Here is a 20398-nt window from a genome sequence, read left to right as displayed (position 1 = left end):
TTCTCTAGAACCAGTTGTTTGCCAATATATTAGTTAATAATAATTAGTTAATGTTCATTTAGTGTATGCCATTTAATATAATCGTATATATTAAGGTGTGTATTTTAAGGTAAGCTCCATCCAAACATACACTCCTAATCACAGGTAACTTAATATTTTCCTCTAGAATTCACAAGTATATTATTTGACATGTTAATTATTACATCAGTATATGACTAAGGATACAAATATCTCTCCTTTCATTTTTCCCCTTCCCCTCTCCTAACATTTTGTTTGAAAAGATCAGTACATTTTGTCTGTAAAAAGCCTTGGATTAAATGCCACCCACAAATGATTTGTTCATGTTTTATTTTGCCAAAGGAGGTTGTCAGACGCTGGGGGAAATAATGTAACATTGGCTGACCTAAGACTTCAATTAACTAACAAGCAAGTTTACAGAGACTGCCATATTAACTTTGCACATCATTTTACTGGGGCAGAAAAGCTTTGTGACACAGGAGTGCTCCTTTGCTCTGCTTACCTCAAGGCATATAGCACAAAGGAGAACAGGATTTATTTTTTATTTCTGGTGCAAATAGTGTTCTGTAAATATCAAATGTAAGGAAGAGTTTTCCCATCTATCAGTCATTCCTGTTTCAGCCAAAGACAGCTCAAGTATATGGTGTTTGACTTGAACATTCAGATTAACATCGGTGGCTCTGTTCTGAACTGAATTCTCAGACTGAGGGTAGCATGTTGTTTTAACCCTGCAAGAACCCAGTGGACTGCTTTCACATTGTCTTTTACCAAAATGGTTGAAAACTTCATGGACAGTATTTATATGATTTTTACTAATGATTCTCAATCCTCGTTTCAGGTATTTAAAGCACTGCTCTCTGCTTCCCTTTTTATTACTATCAATTTTAACCGCAAATTCCTCAGGCAGGTCCTTAAGGAAGCTTTCCCTTCAGCCAGCTGCTTACTGAACTGTTATAATAAAGATATCATTTCCCACATACTCTGCCCGTTCTTTTTCCATTTCCTCTTAACTGATATTCTGCCAAAATCTCATTTCTTTTTTCTTCAGTCTTCAGTTTCTGCTGCAACACCACACTTTCAGTTCCACAGTCTTTGTTCCTTCAGACTTTTCCTGTCTCTTCATGTATCTGTTGCAAATCATCAACCAGATGATTTCCTCTGCATGCTGATTCTTGCTGGTGTAACTTCTGTTCCAGCTCTGGTCACTTTTCCATAATATCTTTCTACTAGTTGTCTGTCTTTTTCTATCATCTACTCCAGTCTGTTAACATTCATTGTTAAAATCATCTTCTTTGCCCATCCCTTGTGATTTTTTTGGGGTAGCTTTTTGTCTTTTTCTGAATCAAATTCAAGCTACCTTTTATTCCCAGCCAAAGCCTCTACCGGTATGCCTGTCTTTAATTGAGCAAATAAATAGCAAGGTTGGAAAAGAACAGGAAGCCCCTTTCCCATCAGGATCTGGATAGCCAAGGAAAAAATAACCAGTGCAGCTAGCAGAATTGAGAGCTGCTTTGGGGAGTAGAAAGTCAAGTTGTGTCCACAGGCTCGCTTTCTTTTGCTTATAGAGGTAGAGGAGCCCAAGGTTGTAATGTAACAGAGTGCAGCAATTAGTGATCTGTTTACACTTAACAGTATTTAGAAAATGCACTCATCCAATAGCAGAATTAGCCAGGAATTTTTCTGCAGGGAGCTGAACTTTTTTTTACATCAGCTCCTTGATATGTAGCCAATCCTCCAATCCCTTCCTTAGTGTGTTCTCAGCCTCCCTTTCTGACCCCATTTCAGGGTGCTCGCCAGTCTTGTCGTCATGGCCCTGGGGCTGTTGATACTCCTTTCTTACCAATCTGGAGCCCATGAAGGAGCATAATGAATCCTCTATCCCCTCTCTCATAGTCCTCCATTAACAATAGCCTCAGCCCTTCAGTTTTCAAGAACCACGTGATTTCAGTCTGTTGTCCCCCAAACCTGTGATTCAGTAGTCAAGGGGACTGAAGAAGCTGGAACGATCAGGAGCTGTTCTGAAATGCAGAGCAGTTGTGGTCCTTGCCTTGTCCTCAGCTTTTCTTTCCTCACCACTTGCCCTCCTGGGTTGGCTGTCAGGAACTTGAGAAGGACTTGGGATCCTCAGGAAGGATGCAAGGTCTCGCTCCTGCACATTCTCTTCACTCTCTTCCTTGCCAGAGGACAGGCAGTTTATTTGGGTTCTGACACTCTGAAGGGTTCCACACTGAAGAACTCTATTGCTACAGCGTTAAGCTTTTAAGCACCTGCTACAGACCTTTTAAACGCCTTGTGTGGAACTGCTGTCACGTTTTCTACCTCTCATCTCTGTGTTCACATCTACTGGGTGTGCTTGTTTGTTCATGCTAGGTACTCCTGCAAAAAAATGATCATTGCTAAACTGGTTAACCATGTTGATACTGATATCACATGGACACAGACTGCTTCACTTGATCTAAACCATTGCATTGCTTCAAGTCTCTTGCCTGCAGACAGAAAGATCTCTTGGTCCATACTAGAAAAATAGAATCACAAGCAAGAGTTTAAAAAAAAACCCCAAAACTAAAACCCCAACAAAAAAACTACTTTTAGAATGGATTTTAAATTCTACAGAAAATGAAGAGATAAAATGAATCAGAGCTTATACCTGCTAAATCCTCTGACAGCCTTTTCCTCATCCCCCAGAATACTGTCGCCTGAAAATGAATCAACTTAATTATTCCCGTGGTTACGTATATCTTACTGGCTTAGAGGTGTCTTTTTATCACTGGCTGCAGCCCCTGTCCTTGTGTTCTGGAATAGTTAAGAAGATTAGAAACTGGGTTTTTTTGGTAATTTCTGAGTACACGGACTATAATAGAAGAAATTATCTGCAATGTTGGAGTCTCTTGTCAATATTAGGGTGTACTAACACTGAGTTTAAATTTACTTGGGTAGGATGGTATGCTTGGATTAATATTCTAAAGTACTGTGGAGTGGAAGCCTGGTACAGTCTGTGAAGGAGGGACTATAGTGAATCACCAGATTGCAACGTGTGGCAATAGGAGAAAAAACAGCATTATGTTGTTATCTTTCAAGAACCTTGAAGTCTCTCAGAATGACTCTTCTGAGAGCTCTGAAGATGTAACCATTGATCTAGTTAAGGCAGTTTATCCTTTGGAATGGCCTAAAAAATTGTCTTGTATTACCTGGCATACACTTTAAACATGTGAAGTTTTCATTACAGGGTTTGACAGGTTGCTTGTAAACTGAAGTCATTTCCTTTCCCTTCAGAATTAGATTTTCTTTATGGCCTTCTTTGTCAGTAAGTGCTGTTCATTAAGAATGATTTGGCTATTTCATTCTACAGCCTTGTTTTTGCTTGCTCCGTGGATTTAGCTGACGGAAATCCCTTTGTGACTAAAATGATAAGCTGAATCTCAATCAACAAATGATTTTCTCCTTCATTTTTTACATTTTCTCTCATTTTTACAGTTTTTTGTACAAACCAATTTTTGTACAAACCAAGCTGCTTCTTTTCAGGAACTTAGAAACTTAGGAACTTGGATAGACTTAGAAAGGGAACTAGGTATGAATTCATGACAAAAAATCTGTGAAGGTATTTCTTCCAGTTTTCTGTTTGTCAGCATATGTATTTTTGAATGGTCACATGAAAAAGTCGATGAATGCAGCCTTAAAACTCCTCAGATACTCCAAGAAGAGCACAGACGCTTGGAGTCTGGTTGCAGAGAGCAGTCTCTGGGTACAGGGCAGTCCAGTAGCTGCTCTTTTATAGTGTGCTGCAGTGAGGTATGGGAACTTGCTAGTTCTGAGCCAAATTAAGAAAGTATTGAACCAAGCACGCTGTTGTTGCATGGGCTCATGATTTACTTAAGTCTTGTCTGTGCTGAAGAAAGCTGCACTGTCAAATTAAAGACAACCATTCAGCATAACAGGCAGACACGCGCACACACACCTGAGTAGTCACCAGGCAGCAATCCCCATGACGTATGCTGCCAGATACTAGTAGTACAAGTTAGTGGCTTCTGCGACAGTCTCTGGCTCTCTTGTTGCCATGACCTGCGAAAGGTTCATTACATATGAAAGAGTATGCAAGAGTATGAGATTTTGGGGAAGTTATTAAATGGGTTCATCTCCCATCCAGTGTGCCACAGATGGGTTCAGGTGAAGGTCCAGCTCCTGGGGATGCTGTGGGGTGATTTCTGAGGAAGACTGATGCTCGTGGAAAGAGGGCGTACGGTGAGTGGAAGGCTCAGACATAAGTTTCCAGAAGCTTGCAGGCAATGATAGGTGTCTGAGATGGCAGCCAGTCTTCTCCAGTCAGTGCCAAGGACACACTTTGCACTGGTATAGGGTAAGTTGAAAGGATAGAGATGGCCGTTTTGTGCTTTCTATAGTTGCAAATGAGTTGCTGAAATGTGGTCAGTGGTATGTTGCCATGTAGTTAGGTGTTAGGCCCTAATATGCTCTCCTTCCTCACACTGGCTTCTTACCACTTAATTTTGTCCCCTGTTGGTGTTGTAGGGCCTAAGTGTTCAGACCTCTGATGTCTCTTGAAAGGAGTTTTGCATAGATAAAGGTTCTTATGGCAAGGTATAGGAGTGAGAAAAAAAGAACAATAGAGTGTTGGAGAGGCAAAGTAGTCGGAATGGCATATGGCAGAGATGAAATCAAACAAGCTGAACACAAAGTTAGACAAAAAGAGCTTAACAGAAATTTGTCTATTTTAATGTTATGGTGATACCAACCTTAGAAATGTAAGACATTAGATGAATATGAAAGACAGGGAATAAGGTCCTATGCTTCATGGCAATTTTACCTTAAAAAAAGTATTTTTTGGCTCTTGTCTTTCTGTTAATGTCTTCAGTGAGTTTGCCTGTCTTATTCATAATGCAGAACACAGCATTTTCTTACCACATAGAAGGTCATCAGATAAGAAGGGCATAATTTAAAGCAAATGCACTCGCTGAAACATTCATCTCTCAGTACGAGAGGCAAGGTGTAATGTAATTAAAACAAGTGTCTGCAATGTTTATGTACAATTATACTGAGTAGAGAATACCTTTAATTTCATTGTAAGGTCAGACTCACAGGGAGGAAGGGTTGATATCCTTGTCTCTCAGACAGCAGCAATCAAGGGCTAGCAACTCAGCTTTAGAGATTTTTGAACGAGATTAGAAGTTCTTGGCAGTGATTCCCAAATGCTCAGGAGACATGACTCAACCAACAGCTTTGACATTTTGGCCAACTAGTTAAATATTGTTGGCTAGAAACATTACAGGGCAAGCGATCACCCCCGTATGCGCTGGGCTTGGGGCATACCTCTCCTGCCTTCTGTCACTGGGACAGAGGGAGCCTATAAACTAAGCCGCTCTTTGACTGCACCCTGTGAATAGCTTTCCAAAGGAGAGCAATTTGCATTATTTGGGTATTAACCACAACAGAGAGTACCAGAGTTGGATGACAAGGGTGTTTATATAAGCATTTTGCAACTAAAGATAGATGAAAGCTGCCTAACTCTACTGAATTTGAACCTCTCTTGCATTGTTTAGCCAAGAGTGAGCACTTCTTCCTTTGGACGGCTCAGAGGACAAATTGGAAAAGAGATCAGCATGCATGCAACTCCCTAAAATACAGTATTTATTTATTTGTGAGCCTGTTTATTTCATGGGAAAAACTGCTCATAGAGGCAAAGTTTTCAATGCGAGTGCCTGAAATTAAGAAACTAAATCCACAGATTAAGAAACTAAATCCACAGATAAGCAACAAAATACCAGATCTTTATAGATACTTGCATGTGTGAGTTAAGTATAACTATGTGTGAAATGGAAACTGCACACATACGTAAATGATTGCAGGAAGATGATCTCAAATGAATTGTTCAAAGGCCTAGGAGTGCCTGCTGTTTATGTTTGAGAGTCAAGACTTTCACTATATATACTTGAAAATCTGGTGTAGTGCTGAAAAATCAAGGTTTAACTGCTATGCCTGTCTAACTGAAATTGCAGTAATTTATTGCTTTCTAGTAGCCAGGAAATTTGATCCTATGAGCAATGATGAATTTAGCTACCTATGTTCGCCTGATACTGCAGAAATGATGACTACAGGCTGACTGTAAAACTTTTTGTAGTAAGTAGTCCAGCATAACTTCTCTGTGGGGCTCAGAAAGCAGAAGTAAAGACAGTGCTTAAATGTCATGTTCTCTCTGAGGGCCCAAAGTTAAGCACAATTAGCTGGGAGCTCTGACATTACTATTAACAGGTACCAATGGCTAAATATGTTTTCACTGGGAAAGTTTAGTTCCCAGTCTCTCCCCTCTTCTCCCATCCTGCTATGAATATGGTAGTTCAATGCAATTAATATTAATTAACAAAATATTCATATATCAAATATAAATTAAAAGTAATTAATCATAATTGGTAGTCATTGCTATGAAGGCAGAAATAAAAAGGAGAGAGGATATTTTTAAACATCCAACTTGTCGCTGGGGTTGTCTGCTTCAGTTTTTTCCACTTTAAGGACATCTCCTTCATTACATTTCCTAAGCCCTTTTAGATATTGAACCAAGCCCCTGTTAAATAAGCCACTGATTTTTTTGGACCAGTTGATCAATCCATTAACGTTCAGATATCACAATTGTTTGGCCTTTCGTTGTTTAATATCCAAGGTGTGACAGCACGTTTATTGCTCGGACTGGAATGGTCTGATTATTGCACTCTAAATGTAGTCAAGGAGTCATTAATTCCTCTAAGCAGTCAGAGGGCAATCAAGAAATTCCTCTTCTGGATGAAGTAGCTAATTCCCACCAGAAGACCAGCAAAGTACCTTTTAGAAGAATTTGGCAGCACAGTGCCATCATCTGAAAGCAAATGCTTCTGTGTTTGAAGGGAGCAGTGCTTAGATGTAGTGAACAGAATTCCAAGTTGCTTCTTACCATCAAACTGAATTTTAGAAGACTTCCACAAATGTGCAACAGCATGCTTATTAGATTTGTAGAAATGCATGGGGAAAACCTCCACTTCGTGTGGGCCAGATTTGCAAAATTTACCAAGAGCAGGGTGGTCTTTGCAAGGATGCATTCAAAGTAAGGTACTCTTCCAAGTAAGTGTGGGTAGGCTATCTCACCTGTAGGGCGGGAAGGTGACAAAGCCATCCGCTGTCCATCCGAGCCAGCAGCTTTGTGAGGAGCATCTTGCTCTTAAAGTAGATCTCTGGGATGGATGTAGTCCCTGTGGTAAGGAAGGAGGTTATCTTCAGTTTTTGAATTGCTTAGTTTCACCTGCTGGACACAGCTATGATGAATGCTTAGGTCACATCTCGGGAAGAAGTTACATCTCAGGAAACAAAAATAGAAAACATAGCACAGGCAGGGATGGTTAGGAGACTGAGGCAACACATGTGGAGCAATAAAATACTCATGTGTAAAGAACAGTTTTCAGAATGTGTAGGGAACCTCTGAGGGGCTGAACTTCTGTTTTAAGATACATGGTGAAGACAAAAGAATAAAGGAAAATTAACAGTGCAGAAAAAGCTGTTGCTCTCTGTTTCTGCAGCTGTTAATTTCTGTCACGTCTGCTTTGAAACCAGAGGTTTGTTACTATTTCCTACTGCTTTTTAGCTGTTGGATTTGAGTGGGATGGGCCTTTCTGAGTCTGACAAATTGTTTTTTCAGCCAGCTTAAGTGCAGCATCAGATAAACGTTTCAAAGTGTGTGATTTGCACCAGCGCCAAGGAAACGAGTCTAGAATTGTGGAGTAATCTCTCCACAGAACGACAGTAATTTGTGATATGTATTTATTTGAACTAGCGCCAAGCAATTCCCCTTAATGAACTGTGTCTCAGCAGTTTTCTTCTGATAAAATAATTAATATGCAGATTGATGGCTGTTGCCCAGCCATCCTTCATTCTCGTTCTTGGGTTGCTTCAAAAGCAATCCTGTAATATCCTTGGTAAATTGAGCTCCTTCTCTCCTGACTTAACGTTCTCTTTTAGCAAGTTCTCTTTCTTTCACTGTATATGGCAATTTCGTGCCTGCAGAGGAGGGCACTCCAGCACAGAGACCATGGAGATTCATGTCAGACATGCTGAGGACTGACACTCCAGTGGTCTGCCCAGATAGCCCCAAAAAAGAAAAAAGAGGAGAAGGAGCAGGAAGAAATCGGATAGCAAGTACCAGTGTCCACGCAGAGACAATTGTATGACCAGATTCTCCTTTTACCATGACTGCAACGAGGGAAGCAAATGCTACCACCCTCTGGTCAGGAGAGCAGCTTTAAACTTTTTTTACAGCTGTCATCCTGAGCAGCATGGAAAAAACACTTTGCTCTGGTCAAGCTGGCAGAAATCTACATGTGAATCTGCTCTTGGCTCCAGCTTTCTTCTGTGGTTACAAGTGTATTGTAGGTGTCCTGTCCCCTACGTGATGGAAGCATCGTCTCAGCTCCAAACGCAGACAGCCACATTACTGCTGTTGTGTGCATCACACAAGCCTTGGGCAGAGCGTGACATCCAATAATGTAACCGGTAATTGTACTTTAGCTGTCTAGGGAGACAGCTGAGTGGCACTGAGGCCCTCTTACCCTGATTTTCTCGTTACAGTGCAGATGAGCTTTTGCCATAAGATGTGATACCCTGTCAGAAGTTAGCTCATTTTCTGGTCATGCCACTGAGAAATTATCTTGCGACCAGATTGTACTAATCGTCTTCTGTACCTAGAAACCTCATTGTGACACAGAATAAAATTTGAAACAAACCATCAGAAAGAGTTAACACAGATTTTCATTCTTTCTTTTTTTCTTTTCCTTGTCATGCACAGGTAATGCAGGTAGTGAAGGAACAGATAATGAGAGCACTCACTACCAAGCCTAGCTCTCTCGACCAGTTCAAGAGCAAACTTCAGAATCTCAGTTACACAGAAATACTGAAAATCCGCCAGTCTGAAAGAATGAACCAGGAAGATTTCCAGTCTCGTCCGATTCTGTAAGTACTGTCTTCTCTCCTAACCCCTTCTTATATGGAAATATTAATAAATATGAATGATGTTTGGGAGCTCTTCAGGGGAAACCTGAAGAAAAAACTGTCTAGAGAGCTGTGCTCAAAAGCAGTAGAGCAGCAACTGCTTGAAGTGCATACATTTTCTTCTGTGGGGAATCACAGCTCTTTCTCTGAGTTCAGTTAAGCCAGATTGAGCAAATCCCTACAGGGCCTTGTATGGCTTATTTGTACCAAACAATGCTTTGACATTTCCAGTTTGTATGACTGTGCGTGTGAGCTTGTTTTTGTTGCTGGCGCTAGTTTTTCTTCTTTTAGATTAAACTTTGTCTTCTGTCCAAGGGCCTTTAAAAATTGCAAATGTCACTTCTCTGAGTGAGAGTGAAGCCCAGAGCAAGAGGAGCCAATACACACGGGCTCCACAAAAGAATGGGTTTGTGTGTTACTGTCTTTGTTTGTAGCTTATCTTTGGTGTTAATAGAAAGCAGTTATATATTTGTAGATGAAAATGTTCTGGCAGCTGTCCAGCAGGATTCTCATTCCTACATTGTTTACTGCAAAGTATCAAATGTTAATATTGCCACCATAGCTCCTGCCTGCTTCTCAGAATACCCTTTGTTCTATTATATGAAAAGCGGAGGCTGTACTTGGCTCTGGATCAAAGCTGGGCTCGTGGCTGAGCACATGGCACAGGACAGATTCTGACTCGGCACTGCCCAAATGCTCTGAAAAGCAGGAACCTCGTGAGATCAGCAGAGAAACAGCGATGATTCCAAAGCATTAGTTGAAATGTCAGGAAATTCTGATGATGTTTGAAGTGGAACGGCTCATTATGATTTTCCAAATCTCCTTTTTAGGACAGAGCTACCAAGATTCAGATGTAAGATGCTTGATTTGTTTCCAAAGGATGCAGATATCTGAGTACAAGCTCTGGGGACATGTTCCTCCAGGGGCAGCAGGGCAGCAGGGAAGGCATAAGCTAAGTAGAATTCAAATTTAGTCATACCAACTTGGATCAAAGCGAAAATGCCTGTTTTATGTTTTCAGTGTATTAGCAGATAGGACCTAATGCCCAATTAGAACTGGTGTCACTCATAGTAATGCATCAGTTAAAAACCTACAAATAGTTCCAGTCATTTCGACATCATTACACTGCACAGAAATCCCCTGTCAATTCCCTGCAATGTTTAGTGGTTCAAAGCTGCTCAGTACCGCTAAGCTTGTCACCAAAGCCTCTCATTTCCCCTGCTTCCCTTTTGAGTCAATTGTTTAACTATGATACAGGTCAACTATTTATGTTCACTTGCGGCATTTCCTAACCTCATGAAACTTGCCAGTGCCCTCTGCAAGCTCTTTAATTCTAGTATCACTCTGGCTACTTGCTGCCACAGTGTGAAATCTCCTTCCCCATCAGGGAATGAAAGAGCCAACTAACACAGTTAAAAGCAGCAGAAGTGCTACAAGCAGCTCATCTCAGATTCAGGACAAAGGCTAAGCCTAAAGGCTGTGAAGGCTAAGTCGGTAAGGTGTTTAAGCAATCACAACTGTATTTGCAGAGATTTAGCTCTATGCATTTGCATTTTGATTGCATCCATGATCACTTATTCTTGACTGTGAAAAGAAATGGTTCTTTCATTTTCCCCTTTGATTTGATTCCATGTACTGAACTCTCTCAAATTGCGTAGATGGTACAATTGATATAAGTACAGAATCAGGGTTGCATTGTAGGGAGGGAGACTGTGAGTGGAGAGAGGAATTGTTGCTGTGCTGTATATTTAAAAGCCTTACAGATATGCTAAAAGAGATGGTTCACAACTGAATTTAAAGTCCGGGAGCCCTGTTTAATTCTGCATCAGAATATGGCAATCAGATGATGGTTATCCGTGGCTTCAAAATGATAGGAGCCTTTCTTCTGCTGTTCTTTATATAAAGTACTGAAGTTTTCAAGCTGCTGGATGAGAGAAGTTTTAGTGAAGTTTGATTTGGATCTGAGTTGGAAAGTTCTGCCTTAGATCCAGATAATTACAACAACATTATTTTGCTAGGAGTTACTATTTCTTTTGTATGAGTACTGTTGCATCACCTGAGCTGAAATTTTTTCAATTTCTGATTTGAATTGGGGAGAATAAAAAGTCCTCCAGAACAGAATGTACTCAAGAGCTTGGGATCATTTTTGATAATCCTAATTGCCAGTCCGCAACAAAAAAAAGAAAATATTACTGGTCTGTTTTGGCTGTGGAAGAAGGTATCTAGGAATCCCATTGGCCTGTAGAGGACCAGAGGTCTCCTTGACACATTAAATGGCAATACAGATGGGTTAATATTGGACAGAGCTCTGATGTCCAAGTGAACGCTTGGTGGTTAAAGGAGAGATCATGTCAGTTAGGGAGCAGCTGCTAAGTAAAATCTGGATGAAAATCGGTAGCATACAGGAAAATAGAGGGAGGGATTTGGATGCTTTTTGGAGCATTCTGTATCTTTTGAGATTCTTCTGCAATGTTAGAGAGAGTCATTAATGCCCAAGCTGAAAGCATGAAGTGACTAGGAGCAAGGCCAAAAGATAAAAGGCAAAACACATGAACTTGTTTTGATATTACTTTTCTATTGTGTTGTAATGATTTAAATGACTATAATGCACCCCATTGTGGCTGACAGGAAGGAGTTGGAACTATAAGTTGGAAAGTTAAAAGTTATGGACAGATACAATTGGTGCAAAAAAGAGCTAGAATTCTTTCAACAGTTTAAAAATTATTTCTAGGAATTTTCAAATTTACAGGCAATTAAGGGTTGTTTTTTTAGAAGCAAGTCACCAATGTCAGTCTTGCCTATAGCGCTGAGACCAATGAGATCAGAAAATTAGTGATGATATATTACCACCTATTTCTCCCAAGCGTTCTGTCGTATCAGCTCACTAACGTTTGTCATTCTTGTATCACTGGAACACAGTAGGAAGCAGACATTTTTAAAGCCACCTTCTGCTTATACTTTCCTGGTTGTTCTCTTTCCCTTTGCAAGGCACAGAATGTTAACCTGATGTCATCTGAAGAGAATAAATAAAAATTTTGCCTAAATAGATTTACGTTTATGATCTTCCTTTAGCTCAGTGCTCCTGTTCGGTTTTAGCATTAGGCACAGGGACCTATTTCTTGTCAGAGATTGTTCTAAGTCCCCTGTCCTTTAGGTTTACCTATGTGCCTACATCTGGTTGTCGTACCCCTTTTCTATCACCTTGAAGTAGTGGAAGAGAACAGAAACCTCTTGACAGTGAGAAGCATTAGGTGGTAGGATCACCTTGCCAAAATGTATCTAGAGTCATCATATTTGAGAAGATTGAAAAAAAAGCTAAAATATATATATGTGTGTGTATACACATACATATACACACACAAGTTAGAGTAGTCATGCATTGGCATGAGCTGCTGAGGCCGGTAAGCACAAGTGACTGTGGCAAAGTAGGAATGGACTTTTGGGATGGGTGATCTGAATTCAAGTCACTGAAGACTGATTCTCAGAGGAGTAAGGAAAGCTATCTGCACAACCTCTGTGTGCTCAAGCTTGGGGACTGTGAAACAGAAGCAAGTACTGCCTCTGCACTTCGCAGTTGTGAGGGTAAATACGTGAGTGTGGGAAGGACTCGGGCATATTAGCAAAGAGGCGGAAAGTCTTTTCTTTCCTGCCTCCCTTTCTCTGGTGGGAAATCTGTCTTAGTCACTGAACTACTTTGGAGGGGATTACTTACTTATTTTTGGATTGGTTAAAAATCCCTCTCTACCTCTGGTTTGTAAGGGGCAGATGGGGCTTTAGAGGAGAGAAGAGGGAATACTGTGAGTAACCAATCAGTTAATGTGCTGATGTTAATGTGTTGGAAGACTGACCCATTCATTTCTGTTTTTTTAATACTGTCTAATATCTATGATGGTATGATGTCTTCAATACCTCTTTAATACCTCTTTAATGATATTCATCCAATTTCTGAATTAAACTGATATTTATACCAATATTGAATATTTGAAATCAGTCCAGCTGGAGATATAGTCGGTAGCCTTATGAGCTCCGTAATCCATACTGTGTTTTAACACTGATATCTTTTGGGGTTCTTCCGCCCCTGCTCCCAGCTCTTACCTGAGGAATGGGGAAACTCATCAGCTCAGAAAGACATTTGTTCAACACAAAATTCTTTTAATCGTAGCATTTAACTATTTAGAATATTCATACCTTATTTCCTAGTGAGAAAACAATGGTGTTTGGCTATTATCATAAAGGACTAATAATACATTTACTAAAGGTGGCCTGTTTCTATAGTTACAATACTTGATTTTTGACCAGCTGGATTTTCACAGCTTGAAAATATGCAGTGGGTTATGCACCAAGAACGCCAACCATTTTGTTAATACCTGGGAGAAAGATGACATTTCTATTTAAAGGCCTGATCTCTCTAACAGAAAACTTGCAGTGATTTCAGTGGGAGTTTTGCATATCAAAGGTATAGGACTCAAATGACTGTGGAAATCTGCAGAGGCTGAACTTCCTAAGTTTTCAAGAAGAGAAACATTTTTGATTTATCTATGGAATACCATGGCTTTGCTTTCTTTTGATGATGATTGCTGGAACATACTACCAAACAGAATGATTTTTGGTATTACCTAATTCACGCAGCAATCCAAAATTATGGTTCTGACACACTTCATATTTTATAAACCCTCTACACATTCCGTTACTTTTTAATCTTACTAGGCTTGCTGTCAAGTTGATGTTTAAACCTGTCTTTTATGTATGCTTAATGAATCTAAGTGAGGTTATAACCGACGAATTCAGACACCTGTGACTCCATGTGACAGTGTATGAAATCAACTTTAAATATTATGTGCGTACATTTTCTGCCTAGTTCTTGACACACTGAACCCATTTATCAAAGCAGGCTGTAGGAAATGGATTTTCTGAAGGACATATAATAATATTTCTAAATGAACTGTGAGGTTCTGTGCTCCTGGGCAAGGGTAAAACTTGATTCTTGAGCAGTCCCCAGTCACGGGTAACTCTTCCACAAAATTCTTACAGTAATGAATTAATCTAATGGTATGGAATTAAGAACAGGCATATAGCATTGATTGTTGTTTTGGCTTATTGCCATTATGCACTCTTTCTTCTTGTTGTTTCAAAATGTGTTTAGCCTTCTTGCGTTTTCCTAAATAATAATGCTAAGAAAGTGCACTAGCAGAGGATCATGCCACGAAAGGTGACAGACCCTCCAAGAGGCTTCATAGTGCTCCCACAGTGAAAGAGCATTGTGTGCCTCAGAAAACCTTGTTGATGAATTACAGCAGTTGTTATTTTTAGATGGGTAAATGGGAAACAAGTAAATGGCCTGAATCATACACTGATGTAGTAGCAGAGAGTTGTCTTGAACAGAGATATCCTGATCCCATGCTTTTGTTATCAGAAAAAGCTCTTTGCCTGGAGCAGATTCTGACCTGGGACTGCCCATGACTCTTGTCCCCTCTGAACTCCTTGCAAAAACATCTTGTGGGACTCTGTCTCAGAAGAAAGAGGGTGGTCCTTGGTGAACCTCAAGAGTGCTTTTCTTTCTTCCCAAGGGAACTAAAAGAGAAGATTCAACCTGAGATTTTAGAGCTGATCAAGCAGCAACGGCTTAATCGGCTTGTGGAGGGGACCTGCTTTAGGAAACTCAACAGTCGGCGGCGGCAAGGTAGAGCTTTGGCTTTTATTGTCATTTTTGTCTGAAAGTTGTGATGGTGAGTACTGTTGTTACTGGCAAGATCCTTGGTTTTAGTGCTCTCTAGACTGCTTTTTCCAGGGGGCACATGAAAGAATCTCCTAGATAAAGTTCTTCTTCTAGGATTTCCTGTGTTTCACTGTTGCTGGTTTTGGCTTCACCACACAGATCTAGAATCAGTCCTGCATTTGATGAAAATCTCAAGCAGCAGTCTTGCGCTCTGAACTGAGTACTGTGATTTCTGCCTAGATGTCCAGGCATTTTGCCAATCTCAAAACAAAATCTCCTAAACTTCTGCAGGAACAGCACGTGGAACTTGGTGTAGTCAGAACCTGAATGCCTCAGACTTGGAACACCTTCTTTTTTTTTCTACTGGATTGTTTTAAATTATACTGCTAATGAATTAGATGGCAGAAGCCCAATGGTTTTATGCATCTGATGAGCTCATTTTGCACATCTAGTACTGCCTGTCCATACTTTTTGTCTCTTATTACCATATATATAGAATATATGATGGTGTTTAAATTTACTTATAAAAAGTCCTTAGATCAGTAATTTGTGTACTTTAGAATGAATACTTGATAGACATGGGAAGATTAGTTTCCCAATCCTATGAGTCTTTGCTTGATAGTAGATTTTCAGCTCATTCTATACAGTCAAACTGTCTGTGGTTCTTTTTCCCCTTCAGAGAGGCAACTTCTTTCTCAGGACAGAATAATGGGGACATAGTGTAAATGCAGCAGAGTACTCAAAAGTTTGATTATTTCCTTTTGTGGAATTAGTGGAAATTTAGATCACCTTTTTTTTTCTCTGCAAATGCAATGCAAATTAGAAAGGCACAAAAGCTAGGAGTAAGTACTGCCAAAGATCAATATTTGAGACATTCAGATCAATTGTTGAAAACTGCTTTCTTCATGGAAAGAAAAATCCCTGCAATGTCTTTTTCCTAACAAACAAGCAGGTTATTTTGTTTAGTATGAGGAGGTTATTTTGGAAAGTTTCAAGCCTTTATGTAAGGGTTAAGTCAGAGAAAATTGATGCAGCTTTGCATCCTCTCTGTCAAGCCTACAAACATCTATGGAACCCACTGCACAGTTTAGAGAAAATGCATTAATATTACACTCTGACGACTTACACAGATTTCGTAGAGATGTGAGACATGTGTTTTCCCTTCAACAGCATCATCACAGAGTGAAAGGAGCTAAAGTAACGTGTAGTTTGGTTTGGCAATTAGTAGTGATGGTTGTTTTCTATTTTATTCCTCCCAAAACTTTAATCTGAATGACTGAAATTCTAGGGAAAGAGCAGAGTTTGTGGCAAACATTTTTGTTTTGGCAGATCTCCAAAAGGAAGATAGACTGTTTATTTTATTTTAAACTGTTGTCAGTTTGTGATTCATAAGATCAAAAACCTTAGAGGATACAAATTAGTTCCACTCATTTGCGTTGAGCTGAAGTAACAAAAATATCAATATCATTTTCTGGTCCACAGCTAAGAAGGTTGTTACATCATGCCTTGGAGTGAACTGTGTAGGCCACCAGATTAATTGCTTTGATGTCATATTTATACAAGGCCAAAAGAGTTCGTGATACTTTGGAAACAAATAAAACATGTGGCCATGCCTCAAAGAACTTGCTTCTCATCTCTGAAGTGTATTTTATGTCAGATATATGCCCATTTAAAGGGCATGTTCTCCCCAGCTTGTCCAAAAAGGTCGTGTCATAGTTGATGTTAGGCTGCCCATATTCCCTGAGGCAAAAGCCCTCTCCCGGAGAGGGAGACAATACCACAACATTACAGATGATGATGATGCCAACAGGACTAAACTCACCAAGATCTAATACTGTGCGATCTCATAAACAAGTGGAGGACGGTAGACACAAGCATGTTTGGCTCATAAGCCTTTTAGTAGGGGACAGTCTTTTTTTAGCTACATACAGAGGTGGAAGGTGTGCTCTTGGAACGAGCCTGTCCCACTCGCTGTCTTCTGGGCACTAAGTGCAGCACGCTGCAAGGTCAGGGCTGTTGTGATGGCAAGGACTGTGAGATGAAGGGAAACGAACAGAGGGGCCAGATGCTTAGCAAGTGCTGCTCAACATCTGGGCAGGCCAGCTTTTAGATGATTCCTCTGAGTGTCCTGATGAAAATGGTTCAATTCCTGGGTAAGGCTTCTATTAGTCTTAACTGACCTTCCCTTCCCCGTTCCCCTGACCCACCTCCCAGGACTTTTTGCCCAGGGGCTCAAGCAGAGCCCTGTTATCTGCCTGCTGCTCTGGCAGGGTTGACTTGCCATGTGGCGTCACCAAGGCTCTCAAAGGGCCGAAGTCCATCCAGATTGATTTGGAGCTGAAAAACCTTGTGATTTGCCTGTTATCTGGCAACCTACTTACAAGAGTAGTAAGATCAGGTAGCTGTTTTACTTCAGGATGCATACAGCTTGATTTATCTTTCTCATGATTCTTTTTCTCCCTTGAGACAATCCTGGGGCAAATGTTGCAGATCTGCAGATTATACAAAGAGGTAGCTGAACATGGCCTACACAGGAGAAGCTGAAACCATTAAATTGTCTATTTAAAAAATAATTAACTGACATTATCCCATGATAAAGACTGCAGAGCAAACTTCCATTAAGACAGTTGTTTGAACATGTGGTAGGACACACATGGTTAGTCAGAGTAAGTTGAAACAATTGACTTGCAAAAAAAATGAGTGGAGAGCTTACAGCCATGTGAGAAGATGTGAAACTCTCATTTTTTACTTGGCTTTAGAAAGCCTCCAGACCAACAGGTGATTCATTGAGGGGGTTGAAGATTGAGGTGTGAGGTATCTGTAGGCTGATCTCTGTATTTCAGCACAGGGTTATCATATCAGCATGATCTCTCTGTAGTCAAAATTCTGAAATACCATTATTGTCCCAGAAGGATCCTTGCCGCTTCCGAATAACACAAGGCCTTTTCCTTGCTACATTTCACAGAAGAATGCCAGCACTAACTCCTGTTTTTATGAGACATCCTTAATCAATTGAAAATGAAACTGCAAAATCCACACTGCCCTTCTAGTCATTGTTCAACGCAGATCATAAAGCTCCTTAAATCCCTGCTTCGTTCTTTAGTGTGGGAAGTCAGCTGACTGATGGCCCTCTTCAGCTTTCTCCTTCCTCAGTTAAGTCCTAAAAGAAAAGGGCGAAGACTAAACAAAGCCTGCAAAGCACTTTACAACCCCAAAAGTTATTATTTCCAGTAAAGCTAAGTAGCAGATAAAAGAGTTTTATTGAGGATAATAGATGCTTCTCTAGTTGATATCTAGTACACCTGTAGTTTATGTTGCTGGGTGCACTCTTGGAAATAATTTTCCCTTTTAGCTTTATAAAGATTATAGAGAAAGTGCATGTTATTGAAGTGGTTTTGCAACTGAAGATAAGGTTTCTTGAATAGTGATTTTTGGAAGTGAGAGAAAGCCTAGTGAGACGCATCATTAAATTAAAAACACAAGGTCAACATAATTTTTAAGTAACCTGGAAAGAGTAACCTTGAATTAAGGCAGAGAAACAAACCAACCCAGTTTTCTGCTGCTTGTGAGAATGAGAAGTGACTCATGCTGTTAAATGAGAACACACACTTTCTTCTTTCTGCAAAGTTCTCTTTGCTGCCGCTCCTCTGCTCCACCTTCCCTAATTCCGTAAAAAGTAACACTCTGTGATATGTGAATTGATGAAAGGACCTGGTTAACCAAGCCTGCCTAAGCCCTCCAGCATTGCCACAAGTCAGTTAATCACAAATCGTTTGCAGGGCTTGCTGGCTTTCTGTAAGCGCTTAAGACCAGTTAGGCTGAAGATGTATCACTGTGATGGGTATCTTAGAGAAACACAACACAGCGAAAGAAAAAGGGTGAGTCCATACACGCATATCCAAAATCTAAAGAAGTATATGTGTTTTCACAGATGTATTTAAATACATGCATTCCTGTCACTAAATCTTTGAGCAACATTTTCTTTGAACAAACAAACTTCACTTTTTTAGTAATGTGGACTATATCTTGGGGTAAAATGTATATTTTGAGCCTTCTGTCGGTGAATACCTGAGCTATTTTATTTCCAGATTCTAGCTACAGAGCACTTTTGTGGCAATCACAGCAATTCTTTGCATGGGATAGCATTGTTAAGGGCATATGAGTCACTGGCCATTAATGCGCTTGGAAACACCATATGAATAGCCAGCGCTCTGCAGCCCATTGGCAAAATGTTCTGTGCCCTGCTATTTGGTCACAGTTTGAGTATTACTCTTCTAGGCAAATTATAGCCAGTTTTGTTGTCTGGGGTTTTTTTAACTTCTGTAAACTTTAACAATGTGCTACAGTGTATTTAACCCATTGGCTGCTCTAGCAATTGTTTGAAAAGCTAAACAATTTGCATGAGACCTTTTCAGGTTAAAAATAAGAATGATTGATTCGGTTTCTGAAGGAAGAATCAGTAGCACCTTAATTCAATTCCATCTGCTATCAATGAGCATAAAAGGCATAAGGACTCATTGGAAAGTTTAAATAATGTAGCATCTGAAAATTACAATGAAATCACAGGCCCACACTGTCTCGAAACACTCAGTGCTTAGAGGATGTGCTTCCTACGGCTGCCTGCTTTGAGAAGGAGTTCTACAGAGGCAAGAGTAGTAACATCTGATACAAAATAAGCCATCAAAAAAGGACTTAGACTTTGGGGCAACTTCATAAGGCTAGGCCTAAATCTGACACCTCCCTGGACACAGCAAAAAAGCTCTTTTTTGACCTAGCAGTTCCCCCCCTCCAGCTGTGCACATATATACAGATCTACCAACTGAGGAAATGCCTGTCCCATCTTTAAAGCCTGTTGTGGCCCTTCAGCTCTGTGACCTGCTGTTTGAGAGCTCTGGAGTTTTTAGACCATAGTTTTTCTTTGCTTCTTTAAACCACTTTCTAATCATGGTAGAAGAGAACACAAGTTTATCTTTTTTCCTTTTTCTTTTTTTGTTTGTTTAGGTATTTAGGGCTGGAAGAAAATATTGGCCACTTCCCACTTGCCGTAGTCATGTTTTCTTCACCTTTTTTTAATCAAAGGAAGCAATTTCATATAATTCCTATTTTAACTGCAGCATTACTTTATGCACTCCAGCTCAGATAAAATTGTGTTCAACACCTGCAGTACAGTAAAATAACATTCATCTCTTTTAAAACTATTCCCCCCAAGGCACTGTGATCTCATGTAAGTGCGATATTGTCTGATAAACTGTTTGTAACATCATGTACAGCTAAAAAATCCCTAGCTGGCTAGGGCTGAGGTGGTTGTAGAGGCTCCTAAAAGGAAGCAAGGTTTACTTTTCAATGCTAATGTACTGATTGCCCTTCTCCCAGCCTGGTTAGGGCAGTCCTTTAGCGGCTGCAGCTGATAAGATCTCCTTAGTTCCGTTTGGAGGCTTGATTTAAGGATTTTTCCCCTGACAGCAAAGTTTTGGTATGATGGTAGTTATTAGTGAGCCCACAGGAGAACCACACTGGACATGCTTTGAGCTACAGTCTATGGCTATTAGTTCTTTAATTAACCTTGGGTTATGGGGAATTGCTGTAAAAGGCTCCACAAGCCTGCAGACCTAGGATTTCTTCCTGTAAAACCACCACTTCCTAAAA

The 20398-nt window shown here is 40.2% G+C and overlaps 1 protein-coding gene across 11 annotated transcripts in view; it reads left to right on the top strand.

Annotated features, from left to right (window-relative positions):
- Window positions 1-20398, top strand: part of ELMO1 (engulfment and cell motility 1) — a 309392-nt gene that overhangs the window by 271337 nt on the left and 17657 nt on the right. For all 11 annotated transcript variants that reach the window (XM_064506561.1, XM_064506560.1, XM_064506562.1 and 8 more), the window contains 2 exons: window positions 8834-8997; window positions 14604-14716. In XM_064506561.1, the coding sequence (XP_064362631.1) occupies window positions 8834-8997; window positions 14604-14716 (277 nt within the window). The remainder of the gene's footprint in view (window positions 1-8833; window positions 8998-14603; window positions 14717-20398) is intronic.

This window comes from Dromaius novaehollandiae, chromosome 2 (assembly GCF_036370855.1).
Source record: "Dromaius novaehollandiae isolate bDroNov1 chromosome 2, bDroNov1.hap1, whole genome shotgun sequence".
In the NCBI taxonomy this organism is placed as follows: domain Eukaryota; kingdom Metazoa; phylum Chordata; class Aves; order Casuariiformes; family Dromaiidae; genus Dromaius; species Dromaius novaehollandiae.
Note: the sequence above shows the minus strand (reverse complement) of the source record. Positions and strands in the feature narration are given on the sequence as shown.